The sequence below is a fragment of the Myxocyprinus asiaticus genome, chromosome 36 (assembly GCF_019703515.2).
Source record: "Myxocyprinus asiaticus isolate MX2 ecotype Aquarium Trade chromosome 36, UBuf_Myxa_2, whole genome shotgun sequence".
Taxonomy (NCBI): domain Eukaryota; kingdom Metazoa; phylum Chordata; class Actinopteri; order Cypriniformes; family Catostomidae; genus Myxocyprinus; species Myxocyprinus asiaticus.
The window spans coordinates 35,104,068-35,117,966 of NC_059379.1; the positions used below are offsets into that span (position 1 = coordinate 35,104,068).

General features: G+C 38.0%; 1 protein-coding gene across 1 annotated transcript in view; it reads left to right on the forward strand.

The window, feature by feature from the left end:
- The first annotated feature begins 3,208 nt into the window (after positions 1-3,208).
- Positions 3,209-13,899, forward strand: part of cabcoco1 (ciliary associated calcium binding coiled-coil 1) — a 36,239-nt gene continuing 25,548 nt past the window's right edge. The window contains exons 1-5 of the mRNA XM_051673771.1: positions 3,209-3,248; positions 3,640-3,728; positions 5,384-5,553; positions 8,993-9,137; positions 9,975-10,047. Of these exons, the coding sequence (XP_051529731.1) occupies positions 3,643-3,728; positions 5,384-5,553; positions 8,993-9,137; positions 9,975-10,047 (474 nt within the window). The 5' untranslated portion in view covers positions 3,209-3,248; positions 3,640-3,642. The remainder of the gene's footprint in view (positions 3,249-3,639; positions 3,729-5,383; positions 5,554-8,992; positions 9,138-9,974; positions 10,048-13,899) is intronic.

Sequence of the window (13,899 nt, forward strand, 5' to 3'; positions counted from 1 at the left end):
CAGTCTGAGCTCTGAGTCTGAATCTATGAAACCCACTTAATACTTTTTATCCCTTCACTTTTCACACCAGTGGGGTGGGACTTTTTTTTTAGTCTGTTGTGAGAAAGAGAAACATTAAGACCAATCCAGTTTTAAGCACAGGCTAATCTGATTAACGGGAAGTGTTTAAAATAATTTAATTTTTCTTTTAATGCTACAGTATACAGTACGTTGCATGTTTTGTATAGCAAAAATCGAGGTTACAGTGAGGTACTTACAATGGAAGTGAATGGGAGACAATTTTTTGAATTGTTAAAAACTCACTGTTTCAAAAGTATAGCCACAAGCCATAAAGGATATGCGTGGAAACATGATTTTAATGTGATAAAATCGCTTACTAACCTTTTCCATGTAAAGTTATAGCCAATTTTACAACTTCGTTACAACTTTACAATTTAAACAACTTTACAGCTCAAGTATTACACAAGTTTTAACAGAAGAATTAATGCAAGTGTTTTTATAAAATTATAAGTGTTTAAACCCTCCAAAAATGGTCCCCTTCACTTCCATTGTAAGTGCCTCAATGTAACCTCGATTTTTGCTTCTTTTTTTAATTTTTTTTAAAAAGGAGGGACGAGTCAAAATAAATTTTTGTGGTAATCAACATTATGCCACAAATGCTGTCAATTGAGCTCAACTTGTATTGAACCCGGAACATTCCTTTAAACTTTCCCTAATAATTGTTTTATGAATTAGGAAACGTGTGGCGCGAGCATACCGGTTTATCTTAATGATTCAATCCAGCTGAACACTTACTTATACTGTAAAGTGGGTAACATGTTAGAACCACAACACAGTATTTGACGCAACCTGTAGTTTTAAAATAAACATTTAAACTAAACCTGTGACGCAAACAGCAGTATTAAACTAAGCGTTTATTTAAGAGAATTGATTCATCGCTTTGGAACCAGTTCATTGAAAACAACTGTCCAAACCAACCGATTCCCCAGAATGAATCAGTCTTTCCATTGCTAGAAGACATGACCGCACCAAAGATCTGCTATACTTGCATTCGATTATTTGCATTTTTACCATAGGACAGAGCATAATGGTCATCTAGCATGTTACGACAGTAAGTCACCATTTGCGGATATCATACAAATAAATAGTGGAAGCCGTAAACTGACACTTACTTGTCGTAAAATTGTCAGTGTCTTTTCTTATAAATCAGCAATTTCATCTTTGTAAACTCCACACATAGCATAGGTGAATTACGGACTGGGCCAATGGGGCCAGTGCACAGGGGCCCTTGACTACGGGCCCCTGGGCTACAAGGTCTCACGGCCCATCAACTTTGAAAATAAATGTTTATATATGCTTAAATATGAGAGAGCTTATTCAAGGCCCCCTCAACAGGGCCCTGTGATTAGGGGGCCCCCAACCCTCTTATAGGACCCTTTTGCCTTCATGTATCTAATTACATTTTTTGAACAACTCATTAACCTTATAACGCTGCGCGTATCATATTTGATACATTACGTTCTAAAGCCTCTACATCATCATCACGATGTGTATGAGTTGTCTACTGTCTCCTGGTGAAAGTTTTCATTCTGCACTGGAAGTAGAACACCTTATGTAATTTTCCAAAATAGCTACCATCAAAAGTAGTATTTATTGAATTCAAGCAGCATGTGCTTAATGTCATTATTTTGTAGAAAAATAGGTTTAATCAGATTTAAAAATATACTTTTCTGACTTATTTCATTTGTTAGGCTTTATATGGTTAAGCTTTATTCTTTGTATAAAAGGGCTGTCGAACAAAAACGTTTATTATAATATTCATTGCTGTAACTGCATGTTTGCCCTACATTACAAAAAAGAACTTAGGTCGTTGGGAAAAAGAAAAATTGATATTTTACTTTGTTTGGTTCAAAAGTAATGATTAAACTAGATGTCGAGACAAACTATAATTTTGGTCTTACAAAATCTTATCTGAAAGTTGAAAATAGTTTTAAATGCTTGAAGTTAGAAATATTTACAGGTTTAACAGTAAGTAAGTAAGTAAAGATCATTTTAAAGGGCTTTTGTGTAAGTTTTGACATATGAAGTTTGAAATTACGAACACTCCAAAATAGACTCGTAGCTCATTTAAATATTCTGGCAATGGAATGAAGTCTAGGGGATTTTTGGACTCTTTGAAAAGGCTTAAATCATGCCTTAGCAGGACTTTTCGATGGAAGAATATATTGGTAGCCAAGCTGTGGGGTCGTTCCAAACAGAATTACCCCAAAAATGTCCAAATGACCACTATTTTTGAGCCCCACACCTTTCAGCCCTTCAAAAGTCTTTGAAGGAAATAGGGTATAGGAATGATCACTTCTGAATGGAACGCACCCCATCATTCAGATGAGTTAGAAAAGATATAGCAACGTGAGCCAGAACTGTCTGAGCTCTTTGCCGAATTTCACCAAACCCTTGCATAGATACTGTAGGAGCCTACTGTATTTGTTAAATTCATCAATATTTAAAGTGTTTGATAAAGTTAAAATAATTCATAATTTAGTATGGCTCCTTTAAATATATGCATTTTGTATGTATAAATTGTAGTATTTACATTGAGTTTACATTATGTATAACAAATGTTAAAATGGTACTGTCTCTTTAAGAACAGTGGCCGTTCAGCGAATGTGTTTCTGTTGAGCAGTTTCTTTACCATGTCCGTGCTGTGTGTTTGAATTAATCTGACTGTAAATAACAGAACAGGTATTAAAATAGACTTAAATCAATGAAAATCGATTGCGTAGATCTCAACGTTAAAAGATAATTGGACTTGGGGGGCTAAAAGAAAACTGGCCCCTGGGCCCTTGCTAGTCATAATCCGCCCCTGACACATAGTTCATTACAAAAGAACTATTTTAGTGTGAACCATGTTGAAGATTAGCGGACAGGCGGTCAGTTCATTAAGTGATGAGCTGTTTCCTTTTCAAAAGCAGATTTTTCAGCACTCAATCACCTTCTCCATAGACATCCATTAACAAAATGGCCTCTTGTCTTCTCACCAGTGACAGCCGCGTTATGAATTGTTTTGCTAGGCTTGAAGGCTCAACTTGGTAGAAGGGCTCTGACCGCACTTCACTCATAAGCGCGCGTGGACACACCCGCCCGCGGTTGTTACCTGGGCAACAGTCTGGGCAACAGTAAAGTCTGGAAGAGTCAGATCTGCTGAAAACTCAAAGAACGAAGGAGATCAAGACTATTCGCTGCTCAAAGTATGTAAACAAATGGCCGCATACGGATTTAATCTTTCACGTGCTGTTTACAACATTGCAGAATGATAAAGTGAATGACTCGACAGATCGGGGCTAGATGTCACACGGGGAAGTTGTCACAATAGCTCTCTCTGCAGCTAGTGTTTTAGTCAGTAGTCCAATTGAACAAATGCTTGTTTCAACTAGCGGTGTTTTGTTGGTTTGTATTGAAACAAACAGCTATTTTAGTTTGCGTTGAAATATAACTTGTTTGTAGCCAAGACTTACGGTACAGTATGTCGTACAGTAGGCCTACCCAGAGAAATTAAGTGACTTATAAAGTGTAACAACTAGCCTCAGTCACTTCTTTATGTATTGTATTGTACAGTAATAGTATCATGTCATATTCAAGGAAATGGCGATATCTTTACCTCAATGGGAACTTGTAGAATATGATCAAATTAAAATGATGCTCAACCTGCCAGTGGACCAAGTTCAGTTGTAAGTGAATTGCAATCATAGCAAAAATACCAATCATTCAATCACTATGTTCTTGGGCCCAGTCGCAGCAAAACTCTTAAAGGGATAGTTCACCCCAAAATGAAAATTCAGTCATTGTCTACTCACCCCTGTGTTGTTATAACCACATTTGACTTTCTTTCTTTTTCTTAACACAAAGGGAGAAATTGTGAAAAATATTTGTGCTCAGTGATGTCACACAATGGCAGTTTATGGTGACCACCTCTTCAAGCTTCAAAAGGATGCAAAAGTATAATTCAGAAGTCTAATAAATTATTCCATGAGACTCATGATTGTTATAAAAGCATATGATGAGCTTTGGTGAAAAACAAACTGAAATCTAATGTATTATTTAGTGAAAATGTTGACCGACCGTTACTCCTCCTCTGTTTATCTAAAGACAGGTCCACTGCCCACCACAGCAATAGAAACAACAGAACACAACACAGCTGCACACAAACCAGAGAACAGAACTCACTAAATATGTCTGATGAGTCTGTAGTCAGAGAATAGATGCATTTCTATGCCCAGCCTTATTTATTTGTAACAGAGTTCTGAATCAAACTGAGATAGACAGAGGAGACTGAAGGCAGCTACAGTTACAACATGTCCTAACCTGACGGTAAACGACAAATGAGAAAAGTTATATTTTCTATGTTAATCAGAGTTTTGGTCCTAACCAGCCGTGACAAGCAACGGATCATTTTGTTGATCGCTTGGTTTCTATTTTCGGCATTGCACCTGGAAACCCTGTCGGCTATGAACTGGCACCGGTCCAAAAACCTTCTCATAACAGTATATTGAAGCCAACATCTCACTTACCAATTAAAAACTACTTGATTTTGGCCAAGAATGTTTTCGCTGAGGTATCGCTCTTTTCAGTTGGAGATCTGTCACAAATGCTCACCGGTTCAGAATGGAGGAGAGGAGATGGACATTCCTGCCTCCTCCATCTCTCTGTTTGATTGAGTACTTTGTTTCAAACAAATGAGGCTGGGCTTAGAAATGCATCTATTCTCCCACTACAAACTCATCAGACATATTTAGTAAGTTTGGTTCTTTGGTTTGTGTGCAGCTGTGTTGTGTTCTGTTGATTTTTCACTTGAACGCCCCATGTCGCGAGGGGAGGCTGCGTGAACTGCAGCTCTCGTGCAGACTCATCATGAACATGCAGAGGAGAGTAACGGTCGGTCAGCAGTTTCACTAAATAATACATTAGATTTCAGTTTGTTTCTCACCAAACTCATCGTATGCTTTTATAACAATCGTGAATCTCATGGAATAATTTATTAGACTTCTGAATTATACTTTTACATCCTTTTGAAGCTTGAAGAGGTGGTCACCATAAACTGCCATTGTGTGACATTTCTCCCTTTGTGTTAAGAAAAAGAAAGAAAGTCAAATGGGGTTATAACGACACAGGGGTGAACTATCCCTTTAAGTTAAGAAAACCCTTAACTAAAATTTTAAGGCTTTTGTCACTAAGGGTTTTCTTAACTTTTTAAGAAAAAGGGCAACTGAGTGCAATTTTACATGTTATTTTATATTAATTATTTATATATTTATTATATTACATATTATTTCCACAAATATATATAAATCACATGATTGTTGATTGTACTTTCTTTCCTTTTTAGACAGTTTGAGGATATACCTGACTTCAAAAACCACCAAACATGTTTGAAAGAAGCAGCGCTGTTGGATTATTTTGTCAATGGATTTTGGTGGGCCAAAGAGATGAAGTTCACTTGTCGGCAAATCTCATTTGTCATGGCACTTTTACAACAATCACTTGACAACATAAAAAGTAGGTTGATTTCTCTGAAATCAACATTTCTTTCCTGATTTTTAACCCCCCCCCCCCACTGTAAACCCTAATGTTATCATTAAGTATCACTTGAAATGTCAAGCTTTGGGCTCATAACTCTAATATCTAAGTTCCTTGACCTCAGGGGCGTAGATTCTATCAAAACAAGCAAGTACAACACCCCCACCCCCCCCCCTTATTTATACCATGATCAATGGAAACATGTAAATTCTTCACACTGTAACCCCCCCAATGTTCAAGCCAAATCTATGCCCTTGCTTGAATTTATTGAATCTTAAATGTCTATAGACTTAAGATTTTCAGTGTAAACTCAAGCTGTAGATTACAAAATTGAGGCTATGGGAATACCCACAATGCCTTGCGCTTGAATTATTTAATTGTGTTTTCTTGGTCAAAGGGAACATATGGGGGCATTTAAATTGTTGTTTTTAAAGGTGCTGTAAGCGATTTTAGCTTTCTGAAACTTTCACGTGACTGAGCCGTTGAATTAGCCACGCCCCCTCATTCCAAAACTCCGCCCTCCAAAGATAACTTAACCGAGCGAAAGAGCAGCATTATTTGTTCCTTTGGCTGTCAAATTCAACATTGGCACAATAGGTCCCTCATCTGACACACATTATGAATCATACAGTAGCCTCAATGATCCGCTTCAAATGAGAATGAGCAAAATGACTGACAAAAGCGTCAATATCCACGGTTCTCAGACATTTTTGTTTGCTGTTTATAAAATCTACAGCTGTCACAGAGATATCACAGGACACTTATTTCATTAATATCTTTAAGGGAGTAGTAACACTTTTTGCATACTTTTCCATGGAAACACCTCCATAGAATTCATAGAGAATTCAAGAATTCATAGAGGTTTTAGCTCTTTTGTAATATTATTTATGTTGTTTTGTTTCAGCTGTTTCAATGACACCATTAGGGGGATCTGTGTCCTCTTTGGTCAAGTTGGACCCTGTTAACACTATCTCAGTTCTCCTTGAGCATGTGCAACCGGAGTACTTGTTTAAATGCATTTCTGTGGAGAAATAAGTTTATTTAATTATTGGCCTATAAGCAGTTTTAATTTGTATAATTTATAATGTGTTATTGTTTGACCTAGTATAATCAAGTGATTAGAAGCAACTTATTAAGGTTTTCAGTGAACGAATATTTGACATACAGTAAATGTATAGAGCTGTAAAATTAATTTGGATAGATAATTTGGTTTTGGAAGAATTTGGTGAGAAATGTTTGAGTTTCTATTGAAATTCCAGACTTTTGATTGCAGACTTGGCTATCTTCAGGTATCTTGAGATCTCTTTTGAAACTCTAGAGGAGACACATGTGAGATTACTGGCACCTTTTTCTCAGAAAAACATCTGAAAAGCAGAAGACTTAAATGTGCACTGAAGCTAAGTTCGGAATTGCATACTGTTATACTACTCTTAATATTTTCTGCCATAGACAGATATGGCAGAGCAGAAGCAGATCGAGTAGTATAATAGTATTCCGAACTCAGTGTCAGTAATTTTTTTGTTTATGTTGCGCTGACCGATATCATCTTGGACTTATACTGACACCTAGTGGTGTGGATGCAACATCATGCAAAAGTAATAGCTTGTGATTACTGAGGCCCTTTTATAAATACTCTATTGGCAGTCAGACATGATACATTTATTCTGTGCGCTAAAGTGTCTTTAGGATAGGGAGCACTTTTACAACAATTTCTTGACAAAAAGAAAAAGTGCATAGTATTCAACTGGTCATGTTATCTCAACATGGCATCCCCCTTGAGGCAAATCAGTTACATGTAAAATAAATCAGCTTTTATTATGCTACTGATGTGACTGGATTCTTTACCTTATGTTAGGGTACATTATTTGAAAAATATTTACTGTTCATTTTTTTTCTCCCCTTTTTCTCCCCAATTTGGAATGCCCAAATCCCAATGTGCTCTAAGTCCTCGTGGTGGCGTAGTGACTCACCTCATTCTGGGTGGCGGAGGACAAATCTCAGTTGCCTCCGCGTCTGAGACCGTCAATCCATGCTTCTTATCACGTGGCTTGTTGAGCGCGTTACCGCGGAGACCTAGTGCGTGTGGACGCTTCATGCTACTCTCCGCGGCATCCACGCACAACTCACCACACGCCCCACCGAGAGTGAACCACATTATAGTGACCACAAGGAGGTTACCCCATGTGACACTACCCTCCCTAGCAACTGGGCCAATTTGGTTGCTTAGGAGACCTGGCTGGAGTCAATTAGCACGCCCTAGATTCGAACTCGTGACTCCAGGGGTGGTAGTCAGCGTCTTTACTCGCTGAGCTACCCAGGCCCCCGCTACTGTTCATTTCTATAAAGGCAACACTTTTTTTATTAAGGAAAAAATATACTCACTGCACCTTTAAGGAAGTCTCTAAGGCTACATTAACACCACAGCTGAATGTGGCCAAATCTGATTTTTTTTTTGTAAGGTTGTTCACATAACGTTTTAAATGTAGCCCATTTCAGATATGGTCTGAACACCCAACACTCCCAAGCTGATCTACATGTGTATAACACTCCCTGAGCATGCGTATAACAAACCCGTGCATGTTCATCTTTATAATTTGTACAGTTACTATAATTAAACTACAATTAAAATTGTGATTAGAGTGGACATTATTTTTGTTTGTAACACGGTTTATCTAATACTGTACACTATCAGCTAGTTAAGGAGAGACTTCTTGATGGCTAATGTAGTATTGTAAGTCATTGGCTGTTGTATTGTGGGTTTTAATAACCATCAAAGGTGAGTGAAAAATGCCATTACATAATTATAAATATATTACATTGACCAGCTTGCATTCACATTTTGATACAGTTTGAGAAATAAAGTAAAACTGCTTTCTGTGTGGGTGACATGAATAAAGAGATACATTCATACACATATTTGACTATTTACGTGTGTAATCTAAACAAATGACCAAACCCAATTCTTGAAGCCTGTAATTTTATTTTCTTCCCTTAAAAAAGGATTAAAGTTAAGATATGACTCACAATTAAGTGTTTAAAACCATAACATGCACATAGATGGGTTAAACCAAAGATGCAAATGATACATGTCAAAGTTGAGTAAGACTGATGTAAGAAAAAAAAAAAATTATGTAATAAAAAAAATAAAAAAACACATCCGACCTGGCTGTTCACACTGACTGGCTTTGAAAATGTCTGATTCAGTGAGCTTGCGGCTGTTCACACTGTCATCCAATTAACAGATCTGTGTCACATGTGAGTGAAAAAGTCCGATTTGGGCCACATTCAGCTGCAGTTTGAATGAAGCCTAAAAGTATCTGTTTGCTCTCCATTTAATCTGATTGCTGAGCTCTGTTGTTGAAAATCCATTCAGATTGGACTGCTTGAAAAGACTATGCCTGTTTGTTTTTCATTTTAGATCGACAGTTATCATTTACTGATAATTTCAAGGCATTTACCCAGACAGTGCTTGCTACCAGGCTGTCACCATCAACAGAGGCTGATACCAGTCATTTATTTGATGCTGATCAAATCAGAGCCATCGCAGATTACTTCAAGACCAGGTTTGTCTGACATTGTCACATCCTTATTTAATTTAATTTATTTCTTCTCAAATACACTGTAATTATCATTAAGTGTATACAGTACGTGTGCATGTTGAATATGTTGAATATTAATTAAGTCATTCTCTCCCCTTTGCACATGATTAATAGATGCAAGATGCTGCTTTGCCATTAGACAACCAGCATGATCCATTTTATGGCCTTCATAATTAATGTAATGCATTATTCATAAAGCAAAGTATTGTGAAGCATGCAGACTAGTGGCGCATAACAAGCTGCATGGAAATTTGTCAGTCTTTTAGAACGCAAAAAGGAAAATGAATGAACAGTGCTGTAATCTTAAAAAATGACACACAGTGTGTAGATGATTACGTTTGATGTCTGTGCTTACTTAAAAGCCTCAATGACGTTCCCTTTGCCAGATTTAAATTCAGAGTGCTCATAAGTGCTTGAGTTTAATTAATCTTTAGATTCCCTCAATATTTTTTCCATTGGCCTCCTTTACTGAACAAGATACACACCTTCTTTTTCTAAAAGACTTGTTATTCAAAGAACATCATTTGAATTTCAATGCAGGCAGAGTATTTTGTGTTGTTACTATTTTGGTCCTTTAATTCAACTGCTGGAAGGTCATGGGTTTGATTCCCAGGGAATACATACATTGATAATCGGATGCACTAGACAAAAGCATCTGCCAAATGCATCAGTCAGTATACATAAGCAATGACTGGTTCATAAATGATGTGTGGGTATTCTAACAATTTTGATCAATAACAATTCTCACAGTATGACAGGTCTTTTAAACTGAGTTTCTCTTCTTCTATACCATATAAACAGTCTTTTCCAGCACTACCGACTATATGAAATACTGTTCACTCACCCAAGGGAGGAACAACTCTTGGGAATGGAGGTAAGATCCTGATTCTGATCTGAGCATATAAAATGATAAAGCTTAATGATTAGATGTCATTTGATCAAGTTTTTACAGTTTTTTTTTACTTTATAACTGACAGTATATACTAGATGTAATTACATAAATGAGTATGTCTGTGCATTATGTACAAATTATTTTGTTCTTAAACATGATTTATTTCACTTAATTGTGCTGTGCTCTTTTATGCCAAAACTTAACTGAAGCAATGAGGCACACGAAACCATGTAATATTGTAAATATGGTGAATAAAGGGTGTTGTTAGCAGTGTTGGGTGTTATGTAATAACTAATAACTTTGTAACTTAAATATATTAACTTTTTTAGTCAAAAGTAGTGTAACATTTTACATTTTAAATTCTTGTAATCAGATTACAGTTACTGACCTATAATTAATTTAACTACTTTTAAGTACGTTACTAGTGTTACACATATTTCTAAAAAAAATAGTATTTATGTACAGTAAATACACTTAAAATGTGAATTATGTTCATATGTACGTCCATTTGCCTATTGATGGCTGAAGAGTCACTAATGAGTAATTGTAAAGTTGAAATGTAGGGCTGTAACTAACGAATATTTCGATAATCTATCGTTTTCGATTATTTATTCACTTAGTAGATTAATTGGATAAAAAAGTGACATTTTATTTCCTGTATTTTATTCAAATGTATTTATTAAAAAACATTTGATTAAGGGAGTAACTATTCGGTTCACAATACTGAATTTACGATTTTGACACTCATATGATACTCAAGAAAAGATTAGTTTGTTTATATTTTTAATTACTTTTAAGACATATGCAAAACTGTTCCTTTCCTTAACTTGTAAAAATTAACAAAAATAACTGTGCAAAATGATTCTTAAGGGGTGGAGTGGGACTAAAAATCAGCCCAGCACAGGACAATGGTGACACCAGAATAGAAATATTAATAATTCTGTGATAATGAATAATTCTGAATATTATAAATAAATACATATTATAAATGTTTTAAATATTTAAAATATTGTAAGTTTTAAAAATACTATTGTCACTGATTACATACTTCTACAATATTCTTAAAAAAAAAATTTTAATGGCAGTTTATGCTTATTAGAGGTGTAGCGATCCATCAGTCTGGATTGATGCAATGTCATCGATTCAACGCATAAATCAATTTAGATTTTTTTAAGATGTGCCTTTATTTTTACATTCTCATTCCAGCCACTTCCATACGCATTTCCGTCAGGCGATGCAGCAACCTTATAATATTCATCTCGCTTTATAAGCACTAAATATGCTTCTCATGTGGGACACGGATGTGCACGGAGTGATAGAAGCCTGACGAGGGAAAGCGAAAACACCTGCTCTGCACAAGCATCTATTACTAGACTTTTCACATCTACACATCAACACCCTTACTAATATTTATAACAGTAAACTCAATAGAATTTTTCAATACAATTGTGGAAGTTGTAGCCAAGAAAAAACACAGATAGCACATACTCTCCTGTCGTGGGTATGCAAGTATTTTGGATTAAAAGACTTGCTTGATGGTTGTAAAGATGAACAATTGTCACTGTAGTTTTTACATCATTCCACAAGGCAATGAGCTGCCATCAAACAATTGATGATCACTTGTATGTGTGACTTTATTTCTTACAGTATATAATTCATTTTTCTGAATTAACTGAATTACCTTATTTTTGGTTGATGTCCCAATGTGGATACTGGATTTGCACTTTTCATACAGCTCATTAAAATATTCAAATCGATCACAGGCCCCTCAATCTAATCGAAATCACATTGCGGCAGACTTTGATGTATCGGCAAATATCACATCGCTGGTTAAGAGAATTGATATAAGATTGTACTGTGATGAAACTTGCAATTTTTACCCCTAATGCTTATCCAGTAAAATAATGTTTTCCATACTATAAATTAACTTGTGAAATCAGTCACTACATTTGATGATATGAGTGTCACACTACTGGGAATGACGAGATGAGAGTGGGGATCCAAATGTAGAACTATTTATTATTATGGAACTCAGAAAATGAAAAAGAAACAATGATGAAAATAAAGCACTGGAGCAAAAGGGAAATCAGACATAACAGCAGTTTGCTGGCTAACTAGGTATGCCACATTCAAACACTAACATGCTAACAAACAAACAAACAAACAAGAACCAACCATGAGTGAAGGAAACAAGAGGGTATATATACACACAGATGAATAATGAAGGAACAGGGAACAGCTGTGGAAGATGGAGGGCAGGTGAGTGTAACCAAAAAGGTGCATACTGGGAAATGTAGTCCAACTAAAAGTCCAAACATTGGACATTGGCGGAGCCGCAGGGGAATCAGGGAATTGAGTCTCAAATGGGGTGGGAGGAGTCCCTGGAGGAGTCTCAGGAGAAGTGGGTGGAGCTGCTGGAAGAGGAATCACAGGAGGAGCAGATGGAACCGCTGGAGGAGGAGTCTCTGGGAGAGCAGACGTGACCACTGGAGGAGGAGTCTCTGGGGGAGCAGGCGGAGTCGTGGAAGACTCCGAGGGCAGAGTCACTGTGGTCAGGTGCAATGGCAGCGACTGGGAAACGGCCTCCATGGCCAGGAGTGCTGGCAGTGACTGGGAAGCAGCCCCCATTGTCATGGGCATTGGCATTGACGGGGGAATAGCCTTTGTGGCTGTGAGTACTGGCAGTGACGGGAATGACCTCTGTGATCGTGAGCACTGGCAGCGACTGGGGAACAACCTCCGTGGTCGTGGACACTTGCAGTGACTGTGGATTAGGAGCCCTCTTCCACTTCTGGATGGCCGTGAGCACAGCTGTCGAGACTTGGAAGGCGGAGCCGAGGGAGGCTCGATGAGGGAAGTCTCCAGGACCTCCGAGGCTGGGGAGAAAGTGGTCTCCATTGAAGGGAGCTCGGAGACCACTGGAGCCATAGTGCCTCCCCCTGAAACTTCCTCTAGGGCTGGAGCGGGCATGAAACTAGCTCTGGGACGGACGAGGCTTGCAACACTGGCTCTGGGACGGACGAGGCTTCAAGAACTAGCTCGTTGGCCATGGCAGGCGTGGCCGTTGGCTCGTTGGCCATGGCAGGCGTGGCCGTTGGCTCGTTGGCCATGGCAGGTGTGGCCGTTGGCTCGTTGGCTGTGGCAGGCCTGAAGGAAGGAGCCGTGGAAGGCCTGTAGGAAGGAGCTGCGGAATCCACTGCAAGAGTGTTGGCTTCCTCCATCGCTCCTACAGTGAAGGCTGATCCACTCCATAACAAAGCCATATCAATGAATTGGGCCAGGGTCCAGGGGCTTATGCCATAAGGCATGACGGACTTCACTGGCCCGTTCAATCCAGCCTGGAAGAGGTCCTTCAAAGCCACATCATTGAAATCAACCTTATTAGCCAACTCACAGAATTCCTCCATGTAATCTTCCAGCAAGTGATTCTCCTGACGCAGCTGGAAGAGTCTCACCTCTGGGTTCATCCTCTGTTGGTTCGGTTCTTCTGTCACGCTACTGGGAAGGACGAGACGAGAGAGTGGGGATCCAAATGTAGAACTATTTATTATTATGGAACTCAGAAGATGAAGAAGAAACAATGATGAAAATAAAGCACTGGAGCAAAAGGGAAATCAATAGGTATGTCACATTCATACACGTGCTAACAAACAAACAAACATGCAAGAACCAACCATGAGTGAAGGAAACAAGAGGGTATATACTGTATACACAGATGAATAATGAGGGAACAGGGAACAGCTGTGGAAGTTGGAGGGCAGGTGAGTGTAATCAAAAAGGTGCATACCGGGAGATGTATTCCAACTAAAAGTCCAAACATAAAGGGAAGGTGAT